The 19,838-nt window shown below is 73.5% G+C and overlaps 4 protein-coding genes across 4 annotated transcripts in view; 2 read left to right on the top strand and 2 right to left on the bottom strand.

The window, feature by feature from the left end:
• Positions 1-1,072: 1,072 nt before the first annotated feature.
• AURANDRAFT_22969 (hypothetical protein) lies at positions 1,073-1,249 on the bottom strand (the record flags this gene model as incomplete). The annotated part of the gene is made up of 1 exon (XM_009036772.1): positions 1,073-1,249. A coding segment is annotated over one exon (177 nt), but the record flags the coding sequence as incomplete, so codon positions are not given.
• Positions 1,250-1,934: 685 nt separating this feature from the next.
• Positions 1,935-11,968, top strand: AURANDRAFT_71220 (hypothetical protein; the record flags this gene model as incomplete). The annotated part of the gene is made up of 8 exons (XM_009036869.1): positions 1,935-3,293; positions 4,473-4,623; positions 4,760-4,865; positions 4,929-5,757; positions 5,846-7,090; positions 7,708-8,356; positions 8,473-10,850; positions 10,979-11,968. 8 exons carry the CDS (start codon positions 1,935-1,937, stop codon positions 11,966-11,968), a joined length of 7,707 nt encoding a protein of 2,568 aa, XP_009035117.1.
• A 5,027-nt stretch (positions 11,969-16,995) lies between these two features.
• AURANDRAFT_23014 (hypothetical protein) lies at positions 16,996-19,161 on the bottom strand (the record flags this gene model as incomplete). The annotated part of the gene is made up of 2 exons (XM_009036771.1): positions 16,996-18,360; positions 18,466-19,161. The coding sequence occupies 2 exons, from the start codon at positions 19,159-19,161 to the stop codon at positions 16,996-16,998; spliced, it is 2,061 nt and encodes a 686-aa protein (XP_009035019.1).
• Positions 19,162-19,749: 588 nt separating this feature from the next.
• AURANDRAFT_71219 (hypothetical protein) overlaps positions 19,750-19,838 on the top strand; it is a gene marked incomplete at both ends in the record, with an annotated part of 3,745 nt that continues 3,656 nt past the window's right edge. Inside the window, one exon of the mRNA XM_009036870.1 lies at positions 19,750-19,785. Within this exon, the coding sequence (XP_009035118.1) occupies positions 19,750-19,785 (36 nt within the window). The remainder of the gene's footprint in view (positions 19,786-19,838) is intronic.

Below are 19,838 nucleotides of genomic sequence, written 5' to 3'. Positions count from 1 at the left end.
TCTTCTTCCCGGCGGCGGGCGGCGGCGACGTCGGCGGCGTCGCCGGCGGCCGCTTCGCCTCGAGCTTCGCGGCCTTGGCCGCGTCCCTCTCGCGCCGCTCCGCCTCCTTGGCGCGGTTCGCCTCCTCGGCGGCGGCCTGGAGCTGGCCGGGCGAGATGCCGAGCATGCCGCCGATGGCGTCGAGGCTCTTGCGGCTCGTCTTGTTGAAGAGCTTCTTCTTGCCGCCCATGGCGCGGTGGACGACGCGCTGGCCGCGCGCGTTCACGGCGCCGGCCTCGGCCGCGAAGCCCGCGGGCGCGGCCGCGGCCGCTTCGCCGCGGGACGCGGCGGGCACGAAGTCGCGGCTCTCGCCGTCGCTCGACGCCTCGGGGCACTCGTCGCCCGACGACTCCGACGACGCGTCGAGGTCGCTGCCCGTCCAGTCGTCGCCGCCGAGGGGCACGAGGTACTGGAGCTTCCGCGCGCCGTTTTCGAGGCACGTGTCCAAGTCCTCGATGGACCCGAGGACGTCCTGGATGGGCTTGAGCTCGTCGAGCCAGTCCTCGTTCTCGTCGGCCCACTTGAAGACGACGGCGTCGCGGTCGTCGTCGATCTCGCTCAGCCGGTCCATCAGAAAGCAGAGGAACTTCGCGAGGACGGACGCGGTCTTGTCGGGCGCGTCGCCGCCCCAGGCGTCGACGAGCTGGAAGAGGGACACGCCGAAGAGGTGCTCGTCGAGGAAGTCGCGCCCCTGGGCGTCGAACTCCCACTCGCGCGCCGCGATCGCGCGCGCGGCCTCCTTCCAGCCGTCTTTGCCGCGCAACCCCTCCTCGAGCGCGTCCGCGGCGCGCGTCACCTCGACGTTCATGGCCGCGTAGAGGTGCAGATGGAGATCCATGTACTCCTCGCGGTCGATGGACCCGGAGCCGTCCGCGTCGGACAGGACCCAGAAGCCCCGGAGCAGCTCGCGGACCGTCGGGTCGAAGCGGAGCATCTCGCGGCGCATGAGGCGCGCGTTGTTCTGCGGGTCCCGCGCGTCGCACCTTCGGAGCTTGCCGAGCCACTGACCTTCCGTGCCGAAGAGCCAGTTGTGGAACTCGTCCATGTCGACGGCGCCGCTGCCGTCGGCGTCGATCTGGTCCATGAGCGCGTCGACGTCGGTCGCCTTCACGTGGACGCCGATGGTCCGCATGGCCTCGCCGAGCTCCTCCCGCGAGATCTCGCCGCTGCCGTCGCCGTCGATGCTGTCGAAGAGGGCCTTCGTGCCCATGTCGCGGCCCCGCATGACCTCCTTGAGGTGCTCCCGGACCTGGAAGAGCCGGTACCTGGGCAGGACAAGAGTGCGAAATTCCCAACTTCAAAGGCTCCTATCTCGGTCAGTTTCCACTCGTTTCGGCTGATTTTTGGACGAGCGATCATCTCTCGGAACGGTCTCGAAGCGTGGATGCTTTTCCCAGAACGCGCGCGCGCGGAACACCCACGTTGAAGCGACGTTGAATCACCCTTGCCTGCCCTGGCCGGTACTCGGGGTCGTAGAAGCACCGGAGCTCGTGGAAGAGCGTGAGCGGCGGCCGCGCGACGGGGCGCCGGTCGCCGTCGCGGCAGAACTGGAGCCAGTCGAAGCTGTGGCGCCGCGCCGGCTTGAGCTCGCCGAGGCGCACGAGCTCGTGGCGCGACCGGCCCGCCGACGTCGCCGTCGCCTTGGCGTAGATGTCCAGCGCCGCGAAGCGCCGCTTCGTCGCCGCGCACGTCAGGTCGCTGTCGCTCAGGCGCCGCCGCCGCGCGGCCGGCGGCGGCGCCATTTGTCGCAGGCGCGCGCGCCGCGAGGCGCCGAGGCTGCCGATAGCGCGGCGCAAAATGATAAAATACCACTGCTTGCAGTGCAACATACCGAGTCGCTAAAAACTTCAAGCGGGGCAAAAGCATGGAGCTGTGAGAGCTGTGAGACCCTGACTATGGCGGCGCACGTCGGGAGCCAGCGCATCGCCGCCGACTACGACGTGCTCATCCTCGGCGGCGGCTGCGCCGGCCTCGCGTGCTACGAGGCGCTCCGCGCGCAGGACCTGCGCTGCGCCATCGTCGAGTCGAAGGCCTTCCTCGGCGGCCGCGTGCGCGGCTTCGCCGGCGCCGAGCACCACGACGCCGGCGCGGCCTGGGTCCACGGCGCGTCGCCGGCGAACCCGCAACTCGCGCTCGCGGCCGCCGCGGGCGTCGCCGTCTCCGAGACGTTCCCCGCGAACCCGTGGTGCCGGCCCGCGGTCTTCCGGAGCCGCGCGGCCTTCTACCGGTGCGGCGCGCGCGTCGGCGCCGCGGACGTCGCGGCGGGCGGCGCGCTCCACGCCGCGGCGACGCGGCGCGTCGAGGCGCGCGCGGCCGCGGCCGTCGCCGCGGGCGACGCGGCGGCGACGCTCGCCGGCGCGCTCGACTACGGCGGCGCGGCCGGCGCGGCCGCCTTCGTCGCGCGGGCGCACGCGACGATGATGGAGCTCTGGATGGGCGCGTCCGCGCGCGAGCTCCAGCTCCGCGAGTTCGAGGCCCAGGCCGACGACGACGCGCTCTGCGGCGACTTCCCCGGCGCGCACGGCCTGCCGCGGGGGGGCATGCGCGGCGTTTTGGCGCCCCTCGTCGCGGCCGTGCCCGATTCGGCGAAGCTCCTCGGCCGCCGCTGCGTCGCCGTGCGTTTGACCGGCGCGGCGGGCGTCCGCGTCGAGACGCTCGGCGGCGACGCGTACGCGTGCCAACGCTGCGTCGTCGCGCTGCCGCTCGGCGTGCTCCGGGACGCGCCCCCGGCCTTCGACCCGCCCCTGCCGGCGGCGAAGGCGCGCGCCATCGCGCGCCTCGGCGTCGGCGCCTACGCGAAGGTGCTCCTGCGCTTCGAGCGGCGCTGGTGGCGCGACGGCGACGGCGACGTCGCCCCCGGGTTCCTCGTGCTCGAGGACGGCGACGACGTCGTCGTCTGCTTCGACGACGGCTCGGACGACTGCGCGCTCGAGGCGACCTTCGCGGGCGACGCGGCGCGCGCGTGCGACGCCGCGCGCCACGGCCGCCGCGTCGCGCGCGTGCTCGCGGCGCTCGAGCGGGCCACGGGCGAGGCGCCGCCGCCGCCCGTCGCCGCGTACACAACGGACTGGACGAACGACCCGGACGCCCGGGGCGCGTACTCGTTCTGGCCCGCGGGCGCGGGCGACGCGGACGTCGACGACCTCGCCGCGCCCGTCGACGGGCGCCTCTTCTTCGCCGGCGAGGCCACGTCCGTCGAGTACCAGGGGTCCATGGCCGGCGCGCTCCTCTCGGGCGCGCGCGCGGCCGCGGAGGTCCTCGACGCCGCGCGGGGCGGGCGCGCTCTGGAACATTTGCGCATCTAACCATGTTCGGCGTTCGGAGGCGGCCCCCCCCAATAACAACGTTAGCGCGCGGGCCGCCAGAGGTGGGCCTTGGCGAGGCCGCACTTGCCCGCGAGGTCGCGGCCGCAGAGCGGCGGCTCGCGCGGGGACCGCGCGGCGAGCGCGTAGCCGAAGTAGCGCTCGAGCGCGCCGGAGTCGGCCCGGTTCGTGGCGACGGGCTCGAAGAAGCCCGCGGCGGCGAGGTCCGCGACGTCGGCGACGCGCGCGACGAAGCTGTTGAACGTGCAGCCCGCCCAGGCCGCGTCGTCGTCGTAGGCCGGGAGCCACGCCTCGAGCCGCGCGCGGATGCCGGCGTTCCACGCGACCCTTTTGGGGAACGCGAGCAGGCACGTCGCGCGGCCGCTCCAGCGCCGGAGCGCCGCGTCGAAGGCGCCGGGCGCCTCGAGCTCGAGGGAGTCCTGCGCGAAGAGCGCGACGCCGTCGCCGGGCGCGCGCGCTTCGAGCAGCGCCGCGCCGTGGCGGTACGCGCCGATCTCGAAGCCCCGCGCCGGGTAGTCCGGGTTCCGCGCGTACTCGCAGCCGGAGGCGCCGACGAGTGCTCGGAGCGCGCCGTCGCCGCCGGCGGGCGCGTTGCCGACGACGATGCAGGTCGCGTTGCGGACGGCGCGCCACCGCGCGGCGCGCGCGAGCAGCCGCTGTTCGACGTCGACGGACGAGAGGTGCGCGGCGAGGATGAGGTAGAGGGCCGCCGGGTCCATCAAACGAGGAATAATATTATGCTAGCCATCGTGCGGGGCTGCCCGAAGTTGCAGCCCGCATGTTGACGTCGCTTGTGAAGCGCGAGGCTGATGCTGCCGAGGTCGCTGATGGGTTGCCTACGACTGCTGCCATCGATGTTATAATCTCGCTAGCGGCAATTTAATTTCCGATTAGACCCCGGTTGCGCCCCCGCCCCCGGAGCGGCATGGCGGACGCGGGCCCCTTAATCGAGTCTGTGCTCTTCGAGCTGCTCGCCCACCCGAGCATCGAGCTCTTCCTGCGCCCCGTCGCCGAGGCCTACCCCGAGGTCGCCGAGGCGCGCGACCGGCGCCGCCTTCCTACCGCACACCGCCCGCCGTCGCGCACCGCGCGACCCGCGCGCCGCCGCAGGTCTACGGCGAGATCATCGAGCGGCCCCTGGACCTCAACGCCGTCGCGCGCCGCGCGGCGCGCGGCGACTACTCGGGCGACGGCCTCGCGCGCGCGCGGCGCCGCAGCACCGCGCCCCCGGCGCCGCCCACGCCCCGCCCCCCGTGCGCAGGTGAGCGCGGAGCGCTGCGCCCGGCGCGTGCGGCGCGTCTTCCTCAACTGCGCGCGCGCGGCGCCCGCATCTCGCGCCGCGGAACCGCCGCGGCGCCGCCGCCGCGCGCGGGGCGCCGACGCCGTTTCCATCGTAGGCGAGCGCTTCAACGAGCAGTCGCCGCAGTACCGCGAGCTCGCCCGGCACCTGCGGACGCACTTCGACGAGATGTGGGCGCGCGTCGTCGCGGAACCGCTCACGCCGCGCGGCGCCGGCGTCCGGCCGCGGAACCCCCGCCCTCGCAAAAACCCCCCGCTTTTCCGTAGGATCGCGTCGAGCCGCGCGGCGGCGGAGGACGCGCGCCTCGCCGCGGCGCGCTGGCGCGACCGGTTCCTCCGCGTCGCCGGCGGCGAGAAGTTGACGGCGCGCGAGCGCCGGGAGTGCGGCGAGGCGTTCGCGCGCGAGGGCTGCGGCGGCGCCGCGGCGCTCTGCGCCGGCGACCCGGACGTCGAGGCCGTGCTCGGCGCCGCGAGGGCGGACCTCGGCGGCCGGTCGAGCGCGGGCTACGACGCGCTCGAGGCGCGGCTGCTCCTCCGGTGCGCGGAGCGCGCGCGGCGCGGCACGGAGCTGTCGCTGTCCTGGTGCGCGGCGACGGAGCTGCGGTGGGCCAAGGCCGGCGGCGCCTGGTGGCCCGCGCTCGTGCTCGGCCTGGGGGGCTGCTGCTTCAGCGACAGCGCGACGCGCGCGAACCTCGGCCGCATGGCACCGGACGTCGCGGACAAGCTCGCGCCGCATGGCGCGGGCGCGCGGGCGGCCAAGAGCCGGGACCGGGGCTTCGCGCTGCTCGAGTACCTGGGCACGCACGAGGTCGGCTGGGTGCGCCTCGAGCAGACGGAGCCCGACGCGGCGTTTGCCGCCTACGACGCCGCGCCGCCGAAGAAGCCCAAGGACCGCGAGCTCCACGACGCCGCCGTCGACGAGGCGGCCAAGGCCCGCGCGGAGCTCGCGAAGCGCCGCGGCGGCGGCGACGAGGACGCGGCCTACGCGGCCGCGGGCGCGCGCCTCGCGGCCGCGCGCGGCGGCGCGGCCGGCGGCGGCGACAGCGACGACGCGTCGTCGTCCGACGACGAGCGGCCCGCGGCGCGGTCCACGGCCGTCTTCCTCGCCGGCGGGCCGACGACGGGGCCCGACGAGCGCGACGCGGGCGGCGCCGCGGCGCGCGACGGCCGCGGGCCGGCCCGAGCCCTCCGGCGAGCCCGAGGAGCGGCCGCCGCCGAAGAAGCGGCGCAAGGCCAAGGCCGAGAGCCCCAAGGCGCCGCCGCCGCCGGCGAACGGCGTCGGCGGCATGACGTGGGCGCCCGTCGGCGCGGCGGACGTCGCCGCGGCCGCGGCCGCGGGCCCGCCGCCGAAGAAGAAGCGCGGCGGCGGCAAGAAGAAGAAGAAGGCCGAGGAGGCCAAGGCCGAGGCGCCGCCGCCGGCGCCGCCGCCGGAGCCCGAGCCCGAGCCCGAGCCCGAGCCCGAGCCCGAGGACGACGTGCCCATCCTCTCGAAGCGCGCCAAGGCGCCCAAGATGTCCGTGTCCCAGATCCCCAAGGAGAAGAAGGACGGCAAGGCCGCGCCGCGCGCGCGGTCCCGCGCCAAGTCCGACCGGCCCCGCGCGCCGTCGAAGAAGGCCGACAAGCCCAAGTTCGAGATGCGCGACCTCCGGGACCAGGCGACGGCGAAGATCCGGAGCTACGTCGCCGAGCTCTTCCGCCGCCACGCCGCCGGCGACCCCAAGGCGACGCTCCACGCCGCCAAGAAGCGCCGCGGCGACCGCGACGTCGCCCAGGCCGCGCCGCCGCCTCGGCCCGCGGCCGCGGACGACGGCCTCGACGCGCGGACCAAGGCCGCGTGCCGCGAGCGCGCCAGGCTCGCCCACGACCGCGAGCTCGCCCAGCTCGCCGTCGAGACGTGCTGGGACGACGAGACGGAGTCCGAGGCCGAGGCGCTCCCCGAGGGCATGGGGCCGGACGACGGGTCGATGACCGAGGAGGCCGAGCAGCACTACCTGAGCATCATCAAGGCGCGCCTCGAGGCCGAGGTCGACCGCCTCAAGGATCTCTGCGCCTCCGCCGACAAGTTCGCCGCGCACCGCGCCGCGGCCGAGGCCGCGCGGTGGCGCGACGTCCGCGCGGCGCGCGCGGCGCGCCGCGCCGCGGGCGAGGCCGACGTGAGCGACGACGAGGACCTGAGCGACCCGGCCGTGCGCGACCCGCTCCACGGCCACACGCCCGAGGCGCGGCGCGCCGTCGCCGAGCTCCTCTACAAGCACCGCCACGTCCGCGGCGCGGGCGTCTACGTCCGCGACGACCACCTCGACGCGGACGACGAGGCCGACGGCGACGACGACCGCGCCTGCGTCGAGGCGCTCTACGCGCACCCGGCGTCGACCTACGACTGGGAGGCCCCGTCGTCGCGGCCCATGCCCAAGGGCCACTGGGACGCGGTCGACGACGACGCCGCCGCGCCGCGCGACGGCGCCGCCGCGGACGACCGGCCGCGCGACGGCGACGCGGCGCCGCCGAAGCCCAAGGGCAAGCTCCCGCCGCCGCCCTGGGCGCTGCCCTTCCAGGGCGCGGGCCACGCGGCCCTCTCGGACGACGCGCCGCCGCCTCCCGCGGCCGACGCGTGGGCCGCGCGCATGCGGAAGACGCCGTGCGACGAGTGAGCGCGGGTCCTTAAGCTGCTCGAGTTGACTGCCACGGTGCTAGACATTCATGAACGTCAAGCAGGTGGACCCGCGGTCCCGGCACCTTTGGTTCTCCCTCGTCTCCCTCGGGTGCCGTGCTTCGGCATGAACGGAAGCAGGTGGACCCACTGTTCGGTCTTCATGACAGTCGACCTGGCGGGTCTGGTTTTAGTCTTGGATTTTGGCCGACTTGTTGTCGCGTAGCATGTCGCGAGCTCGATGTACCTGCCGCCAGTGCCCGCCGACGACTGCCAGCATCGATCGGCGATTGTCATGCGCGGCGCCGGGAACCGAGCAAAAATCCGGCTGAAGTGTGACGACATACTACGTAGTACCTCCGAAATTCGCTTGCAGGCGCCCCTCGCGAGGCCTAGCCCGCCATGCGCATGCCGCGCGTGCGTCTCGTCGTCGCGCTCTCGGCGTTCGCCGCCGCGTCCCTGGAGCGCGCGTCGACGCTCGAGGAATGGCTCGGGGCGATGACCCTGGACCCGGGCGTCGATTTCGAGACGACGATCGCCGGCACGTCGCTGGAGATCACGGACCTGACCTGCGAAGACCTGAAGATCACGGGCGCGCTCGCGGCCGCCTACGAGGCGCCGCGCGCTTTGCGCGCGACCGTCGCGGGCGTCGAGGCCGAGTGCGAGGGCAAGTACGAGTGGAGCTACAGCATCTTCGGGCAGAAGGTCTCCGGCGACGGGCGCGTGACCGGCGACCTCAGGGACGCGGCCCTGGACGTCCGCCTCGACTTCGGCGCCGACGGCCGCGGCGCGCCGACGACGCTCGCGATCGGCGCGTGCGACGCCGCGGTGACGCTCGACGGCGTGAAGCTCCGGGGCGACGCTTTGGGGAGCCTGCTCGACGGCTTCACGGACGCCATCGTCGGCTTCTACGACGAGCAGATCGCGGACGCGATCTGCGCCGCTTTGGCCGGCGCCGTCTCCGCGGACCTGACCGGCATCTCGCCGTCGTGCGAGGCGGGCGCCGCGCCGGAGACCCCGACGCCGCGCGGGCCCTCGCGGAAACGTTCGACGCGGCGCCCGCCTACGTGGACTGGGCGCACCTCCTCGCGAACGGGACGGGCCCCGGCGCGGCGGTCGCGCGCGCCGCGAACCGCCTGCGCCGGGGCCGCCGGTTCGAAGGCGGCGACCTCTTCGGGCTGCTCCTGGACGTCGGCGCGCGGCTGGGCCTGCCGCTCGCGTCGGAAGAGGCGCTGGACCTCGGCGGCCTCAGCGTCGCCACGGTCGGCGGCGCGGGCCCGGAGCGGGCGCGGCTCGCGGTGTCCGTCGCCGACGCGTCGCTGACGGCCGCGTCGGGCGCGCTCGCGGACGTGCCGCGCGCGCGGCTCGACGCCTTCGCGAAGACGCCGGCGACGACGGCCGAGACGGTCGCGTTCGGCGCGGCCGTCGGCGAGCCGCTGGCCCTGGCCCTGGCCCTGCGCGTGGACGTCCGCGGCGGCGCTACGCTGGGAACGCGGACGTTCGTCCAGGGCCTCGCGAGCCCGCCGCTCGCCTATGATCTTGATGCAAACACAACCATCACAAACGTCGCCGTCGACGCGGCGGCCGCGGTCGCCATGACCGCGGACGCGACGAGGGCGGGCGTCGCGGCCTTCGAGCTCGGCGGCGCGGCGGACGCGGCCTGCGCGCGCGACGCGCTCCGCGTCGCGGACGCGCGCGTCGACGCGGTGTCGCTCGACTTCGGGGACGCGGCGCTGGCGCTCGACGGCGCGGCCTTCGCGGCCTCGGCCGCGGCGCCGGGCGGCGCGCTGGAGGCGGCGCTGGCGGCCGAGGTCGCGCCCGCGGCCGCGGCGCTCGTCGACGGCGGGTTCAACAGGTTCGCGGCCTGCGCCGCGCGCGCGGCCATCGCCGCGAACGCCGCGCCCGCGCTCACGCGCGCGCTCCGCCGCGCGGCGGCCGCGTCAGAGCCGGAGCCCGCGCGCGCGGCGCGGAGCCGCGCGAAATGCGCGGCGGCCCGGGCCGCCGCGGCGCCGCCGGCGCAAATTGCGCTCGACGCGTCCGGGCTGCTTCGAAGCGCCGCGGACGCGGCCAGGGGCCTCCAGCTCGCGGGGCCCCTCCGCGGCTTCGCGGAGAGCCTCGCGGGCGGCGACGGCCGCGTCGTCCTCTCGCGCCGCGGCGCGCGCGTCGCGATCGGCCCCCTGCGGTCCGCCGTCGCCGTGTCCGACGTCTTCCTCGCGAACGCGGCGTCAATCGACGACGTCCGCGCGTTCCCGCGCGGCGCCGACTCGCTCTTGGACGCGACGACCGTCGAGCTCCTGTCGCTGCGCGCGGGCTTCGGCCGGGGCCCCGTCGTCGGCGGCGCGACGCTGACCTTCGACACGCCCTTTGGGGGCGCGACCGTCGCGCTCAACGGCACGTTCTCGCGGTTAGCCGTCGACGCGGCGACGGCGCGCGTCGTCGTCGACGGCGCGGCCTTCGACGGGCTGCGCGGCGCGGACGTGGGCCTCGACGAGCTCTTCGACGCCTCGGGCGACCTCGCGTGGCAGTGCCTCCTCGGGACGCTCGGCGGCGCGGGCCTACAGCGCGCGAAGCTCCGCGTCGGCCGCGCGGCCGCGCGGGCCGCGTCCGCGACGCCGGGCGCCGCGGAGCTCGTCGAGGACGCCGTCGGCGCCGCCGTCGCCGTCGTCGGGCGCTACGTGGACCCGGCGGCCGCGCGGCGCGAGGCGCTGTGGCTGGCCAACGACGCCTTCCACGACTTCCTCGCGCGGTCGAAGCGGACGTGCGTCCGGAAGCGGCCCGGCGCGGGAGTCGCGCCGCGCGTCGACGCGCGCGGCGACCGGCCCGCGGCGGCGGCGGCGAACGACCCCAGCGGCGTCGACGGCGAGGAGGCGGCGCTCCTCGGGTTCGCGTCGATTCTGGGGCTGCTCGGGACCATGCTCCTGGGCTTCGGCGCCATCTGGGCGCGGCGCCGGGCCAAGGCGGAGGGGAAGCGCCCGGAGCCGCGCGCGGACGCCGGGCACCGGTCGCTCATGGCCGACGCGCCCGTGCCCGGAGCGTTGAAAGTCGCGTTGCTGGTCATCCTCCTGGGCAACGGCGCGCTCCTCGCGACGTCGAACGTCGCGCTCGCGGCCGAGATCCGCGCGCGCGTGAACGTCGACCTCGCGGGGCGCGCCGAGACGCTCTGGGTCGACGCGGGCTCCAAGTTCTCCCTCGCCGAGTCCGTCGGCAAGCTCTGGGACGCGAGGAGCTACGCGCTCGCGATCCTCATCGCGGCGCTGAGCGGCGCGTGGCCCTACGCGGAGCTCGGCTGCCTGCTCTGGGGCTACTGCGCGCGCGGCGTTCCGCCCGCGCGGCGCGAGTCCGTGTTCAAGACCGTGGAGATGCTCAGCAAGTGGTCCTTCATCGACGTCTTCATCGTCGTGCTGCTCGTCGTCGCCTGCCACGTGGGCGTGGCGGTCGACGCGCGGACCGCGAGCCTCGAGCTCGACGTCTTCGTCGGGGCAGCACAAGAGAGCGAAATTCCCAACTTCAAAGGCTCCGATCTCGGCCGTTTTCCACTCGTTTCGGCTGATCTTTGGACGAGCGATCATCTCTCGGAGCGGTCTCGACGCGTGGATGTGATTTCCGGAACGCGCGCGCGCGGAACACTCACGTTGAAGCGACGTTGAATCACTCTTGTCCCGCCCAGGTCTTCGTCGAGATGCGCTACGCGTTCTACGCGTTCTGCCTCGCGACGGTGACGTCCATGCTCTGCGGCCAGGTCCTGCTCGCGCTCCACCGCCGCGTCCACGACGGCGCGGCCGCTACCGCGGGCGGCGCGCCGGCGGCGCTCGCGGCGCACGCGCTCAAGGGCCGGCCGCCGCGCGTGTGGCAGCGGTGCGTCGCGCCCGCGGCGGCCGCCGTCGCGGCGCTCCTGTGCGCGGGGCTGGCCATGGAGTTTCTCACCTTCGACGTCGGCGGCGCCGCGGGCCTCCTCCAGGACCTCGCGGACCGCGGCTCCGACGCGCGCGACTACGACGCGCTCGGCCTCGCGCTCGGCCTCGAGGACGCGACGCCCGACGACGGCTGGCGGCCCTGCGCGCGCGCCGTCGCCGCGCTGACGCTCGTCTTCGCCTTTTTCGTGCCGCTGGCGAACCTCGCGATCCTCGCGGCGCTCTGGGCGCTGCCGCTGCGCCCGGCGGCGCAGGCGAGGCTCGCCGCGGCGAACGACGTGACCTACGGCTGGTCGTCGCTCGACGTCTTCGTCGTCGCCGTCGTCGCGACGGGCGCGCAGCTCGGCGATCTGGTCGACGCGTTGGCGAAGAAGCGATGCAAGCAGGTCGACGGCGTGCTGGGCGCCTTCTTCGACGCGGCGCTCGAGGGCGACGCGACGTGCCTCCGCCTCGCCGTCCGCGTGCGGCCGGGCTGCGTCGTCCTCGCGGCCGCGGCCGCGCTCCACGCGCTCCTCGGCTACCTCGCCTCGCACGCGACGACCGCGGCCGTCGCGGAGCGCGTCGCCGCCGGCGCCGGCGACGACTTCGACGTCGAGCTCGTCCCGGACCGCGAGGCCAAGGTCGTCGGCGCGCCCGTCGCGGGCGACGGCGACCCGCCGGCCGACGACGGCGACCCGACCGACGACGACCGGGCGAGCCCGACGCGGTCCCCGCTCGTCGAGGGCCGCTCCGTCCGGGACTCGTAAGGGAGCGGCGCTCGTTTACTCGGGGGGGGTAGGCTCCACAAGGTTCAATATGCGTCGTGCTTCCTGGATCACGCAAATGGCAATGACCTATTGAAAAACACGTCAATCGCTGCTTGAAATGCATCACGACCAAGGTCTTTGTACACGTAGAGGTCCTGGACACTCGCGAGGCGGACTTTGCGTGCGATGATCTCGTCGACCGGCATCGAGAGTAGGCGCTCGATGGTGGCACTTACGTTCGGATCAGTGACAACCACCGCAAAGCTTGATAGGTTTGCAATGTCGCGCCACGCCCAGCGAGTCGAGGATCGATATCGCGGATGCATGAAGTCAAAGACAACAGGTAAACATCCTTGCGAAATTGCAAAGTAGAAGTGAGACCGTGTCGGCGTGTCTCCTGGTGGTTCGAGGCAGAAATCAGCGGTGGCCGTGTTGCAGTCGTCACTCCCGTTCACGCTACTTCGACCCCCACAAGTCTTCGTTCCCGAATGGTGATGCCCTGGACGCCTGAGATAAGCGGCTAGATCTGTACGGATCTTGAGCCGATTACCCCTCGCCACGTGGAACGACCCCATGTACCGCCATGGCCTCAAGGATGTCGAGACGGGGCGCACCTTACCAACAGTGGTGTAAGGTACGATGACGTTCATCGAAGGCGCCATTTGCACGAGGTCAGACACGGGCTCGTATGAAAATATTGTGAGGTGGTTTTGCAAGCAGACCTTATACTTCAATGGGCTCATAGCACGACGTGGGCCTGTGGTTCCACATACGAACGTTACAAACATGACCAGATGTCGGGATGGTGCGTTTGAGCGACATTCATCTTCCAAGTCGTCCCAATATTTAGACAAGGTACGCCGATCAATATTCTGGACCATGGGCCAACAGTTCATGCAACATTCGTCGACCTCGCACGCATCATTCTTATGCCTCCCGCGTTCGCATTTGCTGTCGTTCCACATGCACGAGCCAGCACAATGTCGATACTTGGCGGCCATACAACGCGAGCCTTGTCGAAATGGCGAGGATACTAGACGCCACGAGGTGGGCATGCGAGACTTTTGGGCGAAAGCGTACTCCTCAAGACCATACTGGTTGAATAATAGGTTTCGGTTAATTGGGCCCACGCGTCGTTTCTCGGGCTTTGCGATGCCGCCATGTTTGGTGTTTTGCGTACTACCGTGCTGAGTCCTCGAAAAAACTTTGCCCAGAACGCGATGGTTTTTGAGCATTGCGCTGATTCGGTTTTGCGGAGTAGTTTTGATCGTCTTGCTCTTGCTTGGTTTGAGCGTTTTGATCGTCTTGCTCTTGCTTGGTTTGAGCGCGCGGCGCCACGCGGCCGGTTGGAGGAGGTCCTCAAAGACCGGGTCGCCCTTCCCGGCGTCGAACTTCTCGATCGGTGACTTGGCCGTAACGGACTCCGTCGCCGCGGCGACGATCAGGGGGAAGACGAGGAGCGCAGGGGAGATCTTCATGGTTGAACTCGCGATGCCTGCGGGCGGCTGCGGGGTCGGGAACGTGTTCCGCGGCGACGATCGACGGACGCGCGCGTGTGTCGGCGATGGTCTCCGCGCCAGGCGAGGCGTGCGCAACGCGCCGCGGCGCGCGGCGACCCCGGGGTCTCTCTCTCGCGCGCGCGACCTCGTCGTCGAGCGGAAAGACCGGTCGGGCGTCGGACGGCGTCGGACCGGCTGCGCGGCACGCGCCGCCGGCCGCCCAGGCCGGCGGTGGCCGGGGTCTGCCCGTCCCCCCGACGGGGGGCGCGGGCGGGGTACGGCGCGCCGCGAGGCCATAACGAGCGCACGGCGGAGCCGTTTGATTCGCTCGTCGCCCGGGCGCCAGGTCGAACCGTCGAGCGAGGGAGAAGGTGTTGGTCACCATGTCGGGACGCGGGGCGGCACTATAAGGATGAAGCGGGCGGGGCGGCTCGCGTCTTCGAGGCGCACGGCAAATTACTCCGCTGAAATGCCCCGGTCGCCCCTCGCGCCCTCAGCCTCCCGCGCCGGCGAGAGCTGTGGAGCGCATAGGCGGCGCACCTCGCTACGCGCCTACCTTGGGCGGGCGCGGGCTCTCTGCTGGCACCAGGGGTGGCGAGGAGTGGCGAGGCCCGCTCATGGGCCGCCTCGCATGAGGCGTGCGTGCTGGACGCCGCGACCTGCGCCGCGGGCGGCTTCGCGCGGGAGACTCTCGGACGCGGGACGCGTGGCGCGCCATCGCGGACGCGACGCGTGCGCCCTTCCTCGGCCGCATGAACGGCGCGCTCGCGGCCGACGCGGACGGCAGCGATCGCTTCGTAGATCTAGGTACCTCTCCCGAGAGCTCGGCGCCACCCGACCTCCTGAGTCTCTCCTGCAGGCATTCCCGCGCGGCCGGCGGCGACGCGACCGACGACGACCGGGCGAGCCCGGCGCGGTCCCCGCTCGTGGGCCCCGGTCCGCGACGGCCCCGCGCCACGTGGCTCGCGCGGGCCCGCTTAGAGTTCTTCGATGTAGGGCAGGAGCGCGTCGTAGGTCGCGTCGAAGACGCGCGCCGCGTCGGCCTTGAAGCCGTCGGGGAGCGGCGGCGCGCGACCGCAGAGGTCCGGCGACGGCGCCTGGCAGCCCGCCCCGGGCGAGAGCGCGCCCGCGGCGAGCGAGAAGCGCGCGCCGGAGACGCGCGTCAGGTCCGCGGACGTCGCGAGGTGCGCGACCCCCCGCGCGGCCTCCGCCGGGGACCGCAGCGTCCAGCGGCCGACCTTGAGGGCCCGGCCCAGGGGCCGGAGCACGGGCCCCAGCGCGACGCCGAGCGCCTTCTGGACGAGCACCTGGGGCCCGAACGCGAAGCGCCGGCGCGCCGGCGGCGCCGCGTAGGCGTCGTAGCCGGGGCTGTCGACGCCGACGGGGTCCAGGGCGAGCGACGCGACGGCGTGGAAGCCGTTGATGGCCGCGCGCGCGCCGAGCTGGTCGTTGAGCGCGACGGCGAGCATCTTGCCGCGCGCGTAGCGGCCGCGGCCGTCGCAGGCCGCCGGCCGGAGCGGGTCCGGGTCGTAGGCTCGCAGGTCGAGGAGCGCGTCGTCGTAGGAGCCCGCGGACGCCGCCGCCGGGCAGGCGAGGAAGACGACGCGGCCGTCGCCGCTCCGGTCGAGGTGCGGCAGCGCGAGCAGCGACAGGAGCGCGGGCCCCACGTAGTTGACCTGCGTGGCGCGCTCGAAGCCGTCGACCGTGGCGTCGCAGGCGTCGCCGGCGGCCCCGGCGGCGTGGATCAGCCCGCTCACGCCGTCGTCCTCGGAGCCCAGCGACCGCGCGAACGCGGCCGCGCTCGACAGGTCCGCGAGGTCGAGGAAGCGCGCCTCGACGTCGGCGTTGCCCGTCCGTGCCGCGATGGCCGCGGCGGCGACGTCGCCCGCGCTGACGTTGCGCGCGGCGAGCAGCACGCGCGCGCCGTGGGCCGCGAGCGCCTCGGCCGCGGCCGCGCCGACGCCGGACGTCGCGCCCGTGACGACGTAGGTGAGCTCCCGCAGGTCCTGGGGCGCGAGGAGCACGGGCGGCCGCGCGGCGTAGTCCAGCGCCGACGCCGCGAAGCCCCAGAGCGTCGACGCGACCATGACGAAGCGGATGAGCTTGCCGCACCACTGCTCGGCCCACTCCTCGAACTCCCGCTCCTCCCGCTCCTCCTGGGCCTTGAGCTCCTCGGGCGTCAGCTTCTTCGGCTTCTCGGCGACCTCCCGGCCGGCCTTCTTCGCGTTCTTCCGCTGCGCGGGCGCCATGGCGCGCGGACGGCGACGACGGGGCTGCTGCTGCCGCTGTGCACACACGGGCTGCGGCGGCCGCGAGCGCTCGCGCGAACGTCCCAGTCGTGGCGGCCGGCACCGTCGCGCCGCGCGCCGTCGATCGACGACCCACAGCGACCGTCGACCCACGCGCGGCTGTTCAACTGCGCCGACGAGCACCACCTCACGCGCCCGCGATGGATCCCGAGACCGTCCAGGCGCTGCGCGACACGAAGGGCCTCTACGACGAGGGCATCTTGACGGAGGCCGAGTACAAGGAGAAGAAGGCCGAGCTCCTCAAGCCCAAGCCGAAGGCGGCGCCGGCGCCGGCCGCGGCGCCGCCGAGGAAGAAGGCGTCCGAGGCCGGCGGCGCGAAGAAGAAGAAGGCGTCCGAGGCGTCCGACGCCGCGCCGGCGAAGAAGCAGAAGGCGGCGGACGACGGCGACGCGCCGGCGAAGAAGGCGAAGGCGGGCGGCAAGGCCGCGGAGCTCGTGCTCCAGGACTCGGGCGCCGCGGGCGTGCTCGTCACGGGCGGCGGCACGTTCCGGGCCAAGTCGCTGCTCTCGAGCCTCGGGGGCACGTGGTCGAAGCCGCTCAAGGCCTGGGTCTTCGCCGCGGGCTCCGCGGAGAAGACCGTCGCGGCGCTCGAGGCGTCCGCGAGCCCGCCCGTCGACCTCACCGTCGCGGCCGCCGCGGAGGGCGCGACGCGGGACCGCGAGGCCGCGCTCCAGCGGGCCCGGGACGACGCGCTCGCCGCCGCCGCGGGCGGCGAGGCCAACGCGACGCTGACGATCGAGCCCCACAAGAAGGCCATCGTCGTCCGCGGCGACACGAAGGCGGTGACGGCGACGCTCAAGGCGCTCGAGGGGTCGTGGAACCGCGCGCTCGGCGGCTGGGTCTTCCGCCGGGGCCAGCGGGACGCCGTGCTCGCCGCGCTGCGCGCGGACGCGACGAACACCGTGTCCCTCGACGAGGGGCTCGCGGCCGCGGCCGCGCCGCCGCCGCCGCCGCCGCCGTCGCCGGGCCCCCGGCCGTCGTCGACGCCCGAGGCCGACGTCGCCGCGGCCGTCGCGTCCATCCCCCGCGCGGACGACGCCGCGGACGCGAAGGACGCCGCGCGCACGCCCGCGCCGACGTCCTCGGAGTTCAAAACCAAGGCGAGCCGCGAGCTCCCCGCCTGGTCCGCCGGCGGCTCCGTCGCGCCAGGCAAGGACGACGACTAGCGCGCGTGCCTAAGGACCCCGGCGTCGCGCGATCGCCCTTACCGCGCGGCTCCTCAGGGCGGAGCGTCGATCTGCGCGGGGTCCTCCCGCCCCGCGGGCTCGCGCTGGAGCTTGTTGTCGATCTCGTAGACGAGGGACTTGATGAGCGTGGACCCGTTGCAGACGTTCGTCGCGGCGACGACGACGCGGAAGGGGAAGTCGTCGCGCTTCGAGAGGAAGCGGAGCGCCGCGATCTCCGCGTAGGTCACGCCGCCGACGAAGAAGACGACCATGACGGGCTTGAGGCCCGTCGTCGCGTCGGGCGGGGGCGGCCGCGTCTGCTTGTGCGGGTTCGCGCCGAGCTTGGCGCCGCCGCCGCCGTCGAAGGCGTCCTTGAGGTCCTCGCGCGTGTAGTCGCGCGGCGCGTAGTCGAGCGGCGGCGCCGCGGGCAGGTGCGGCAGCACGTTGACGAGCCCCGCGAAGCCCGACTTGGCGAGCACCTCGACGAGGCGGCAGCTCAGCGGCGCGTAGCCCGACGACACGTAGGCGATGTCGCGCGGGTCGTGCGGGTCGACGTCGTCGACGATGAGCTTCAGGGCCTTGCGGAGCTGCGCGAAGGACCCGGCGCCGTCCGCGCCGCCCAGGAGCAGGTTCGTCGCCACCGTGCCCTCCTTGGCCTTGGACAAGAGGCCCGCCTTCTCGAGCTGGTAGAGCGTGCCGATGAGCTCGAAGCCGTAGGTCTGGAGCACCTCGCGCCGGAGGAAGTCGTACTTGGCCTGGCCCTTGATGCCGCCGCCGCAGAGGCTCTGCAAACAGAGCAGCCGGAGCGTCGCCATGGGCGGCTCCTGCTGCGCGATGCGGTCCTCGATCTCGTCGTAGACCGCGTCGCCCTCGAGCATCTGCCGCTCCAGGTTCCAGCGCCCCCGGAAGTCGTGGCCGTGCGTCGTCTTGTTCACGACCTCCGTCACGTTGACGTGCGTCTTCACGGAGTTGTAGTTCTGCGACAGCCCGGGGATGCGCTTCACGAAGTCGTGGATCTCCGTGATCGACGCGTCCTTGTTCGCGCGGAACTCCTCCTGGATGGCCTTGATCTCCTTCGCGCGCGTCCGCAGGTGCACGCCCAATTTCTCGATGTTCAGGTCGCGCACCTCGGCGTAGAGCGCGTCGTTGGAATTCAACGCGTAGGCGACCGTCGTCTCCGCGCCGGGCTTCGCGGGCGGCTCCCCCTCCTTCCGCTCGTCGACGTCGCCGAGCACGTCGGCGTCGAGGCGCACGCACGAGTTCCGCACGCCGCCCATGAGCTCGTCGATGAGGCCCTCGTAGGTCAGGGGCGTCACCATGGGCGTCACGAGGTCGACGCGGCGGTCGAGGATGACGAGCGTGTCGACGTCGCGCCGCTCGCGCGTGTCCGCGTAGTCGTCGTAGAGGTAGGGCGGCGGCTTCGCGCCGAACATGGGCGGCTCGTCGGGGTCCCCGAAGTAGCCCCGCTCCCGCAGCCGCGTCTGCTCGAGCTTCCAGTCCGCGATCGCGTACGTCTTCGCGACGCGCTTGCCCGCCTCGCCGAAGGCCTGGATCCGCCGCGGCGCGCCGAAGAACTGCTCGAGGCGCAGCAGCGCGGCCAGCGCGAATTCCAGGGTCGTCGGGTCGCCGTGGACGTTCCAGTCGCAGAAGCAGTGGTCGCACTCGAGGCTCAGCACGTCCTTGTCGAAGCACACGAAGTCGAGGTGGTACGCCTGGATCGTCACGTAGGGCAGCACGAGCTCGTCCTCCAAGATCTGCTTGCAGAGCAGGGTCGTGCGCGGCACCATGAAGACGTGGAACTTGGGCGCGCGCGGCGCGTCGACGGAGGCCTCGCCGATCTCGCCGCGGCGGAGCGCGGCCTTGACGTGGCCCGCGATCGTGAGCATGGACGCGACGGTGCAGCGCGCGAGGTAGACGACGTGCTCCGGCGCCTCGCCGTCGAAGGTGCCGAGCTCCGGCCGCAGCTCCCGGAAGTAGGCGACGCCGTGGTCCCGGAGCGAGCTCGCGCCCTCGCTGAGCACGTGGTTGAGCCGCTGGCCCAGGACCGCGTCGAGCACCAGCGCCTTGCGGCCGCTCACGCCGTCGAGCAGCTCGAGCAGCTCCCGCTTGTTGTCGCTCCGGATCGCCTCGAGGTCCAGGGCCGACCCGGCGAGGTTGCAGGCCTTGGACGGCGCCGCCGCGGCGCCGCCCTTGCCCGCGGCGCCGGGCCCGAGCTTCATGCCCGCCATGCCGTCGATGGCCTCGGCCATGCCGGCCATGTCGGCGCGCGCGTCCGCGTGGTGTCGCTGCGGTGCTCTCGACAGGGGCGGAGCTGGCGCGCGCGGCGCGCGCCGAGACGCGGTCGCGGGCGGCCTTGGCTGCTCTCGATCGGCCCGCTACGGCAATTTTGCCATCGGCGAGTGCTCTGTGTCGATGATGAATTTTGGCGTCGACGGCAGGCTCTTTGCACAGGCGAGCGAAGGCGGCGCCAGCGTCTGCCGGCGCGTCGACGCCATGACGGCGACGGAGGCCCAGCCGGGGCCGAAGGGCCCCTCGGCGGGGGCGTCGACGAGCTCCTCCGACGAGTTCATCACCTTCAGCGTCAAGGAGGCCGGCCTGACCCCGCACATGCGCGCCCCGGCGCCCCCCTGCCCTCCCTCGCGCCCGCGGACCCCGAAATCCCTAGGTTTTTCAAGCTGCGCCGCACCCAGCGGCTGGGCGTCATGTTCCGGGAGTACACGCGGCGCCGCGAGCTCGCGCTGGGCCGGAGCGCCGCGTACAAGTTCGTCATCGACGGCGAGTCGATCAAAAGCGAGCACACCGCGCGCATGGTGCACCTCGGCGAGCGGGACGTCGTGCTCGCCGTCCTCGACACGGGCGAGGCGCCCGCCGACGGCGCCAAGGCGCCGGGCAAGGC

The sequence above is a fragment of the Aureococcus anophagefferens genome (genome assembly GCF_000186865.1).
Source record: "Aureococcus anophagefferens unplaced genomic scaffold AURANscaffold_5, whole genome shotgun sequence".
Classification (NCBI taxonomy): domain Eukaryota; class Pelagophyceae; order Pelagomonadales; family Pelagomonadaceae; genus Aureococcus; species Aureococcus anophagefferens.
Note: the sequence above shows the minus strand (reverse complement) of the source record. Positions and strands in the feature narration are given on the sequence as shown.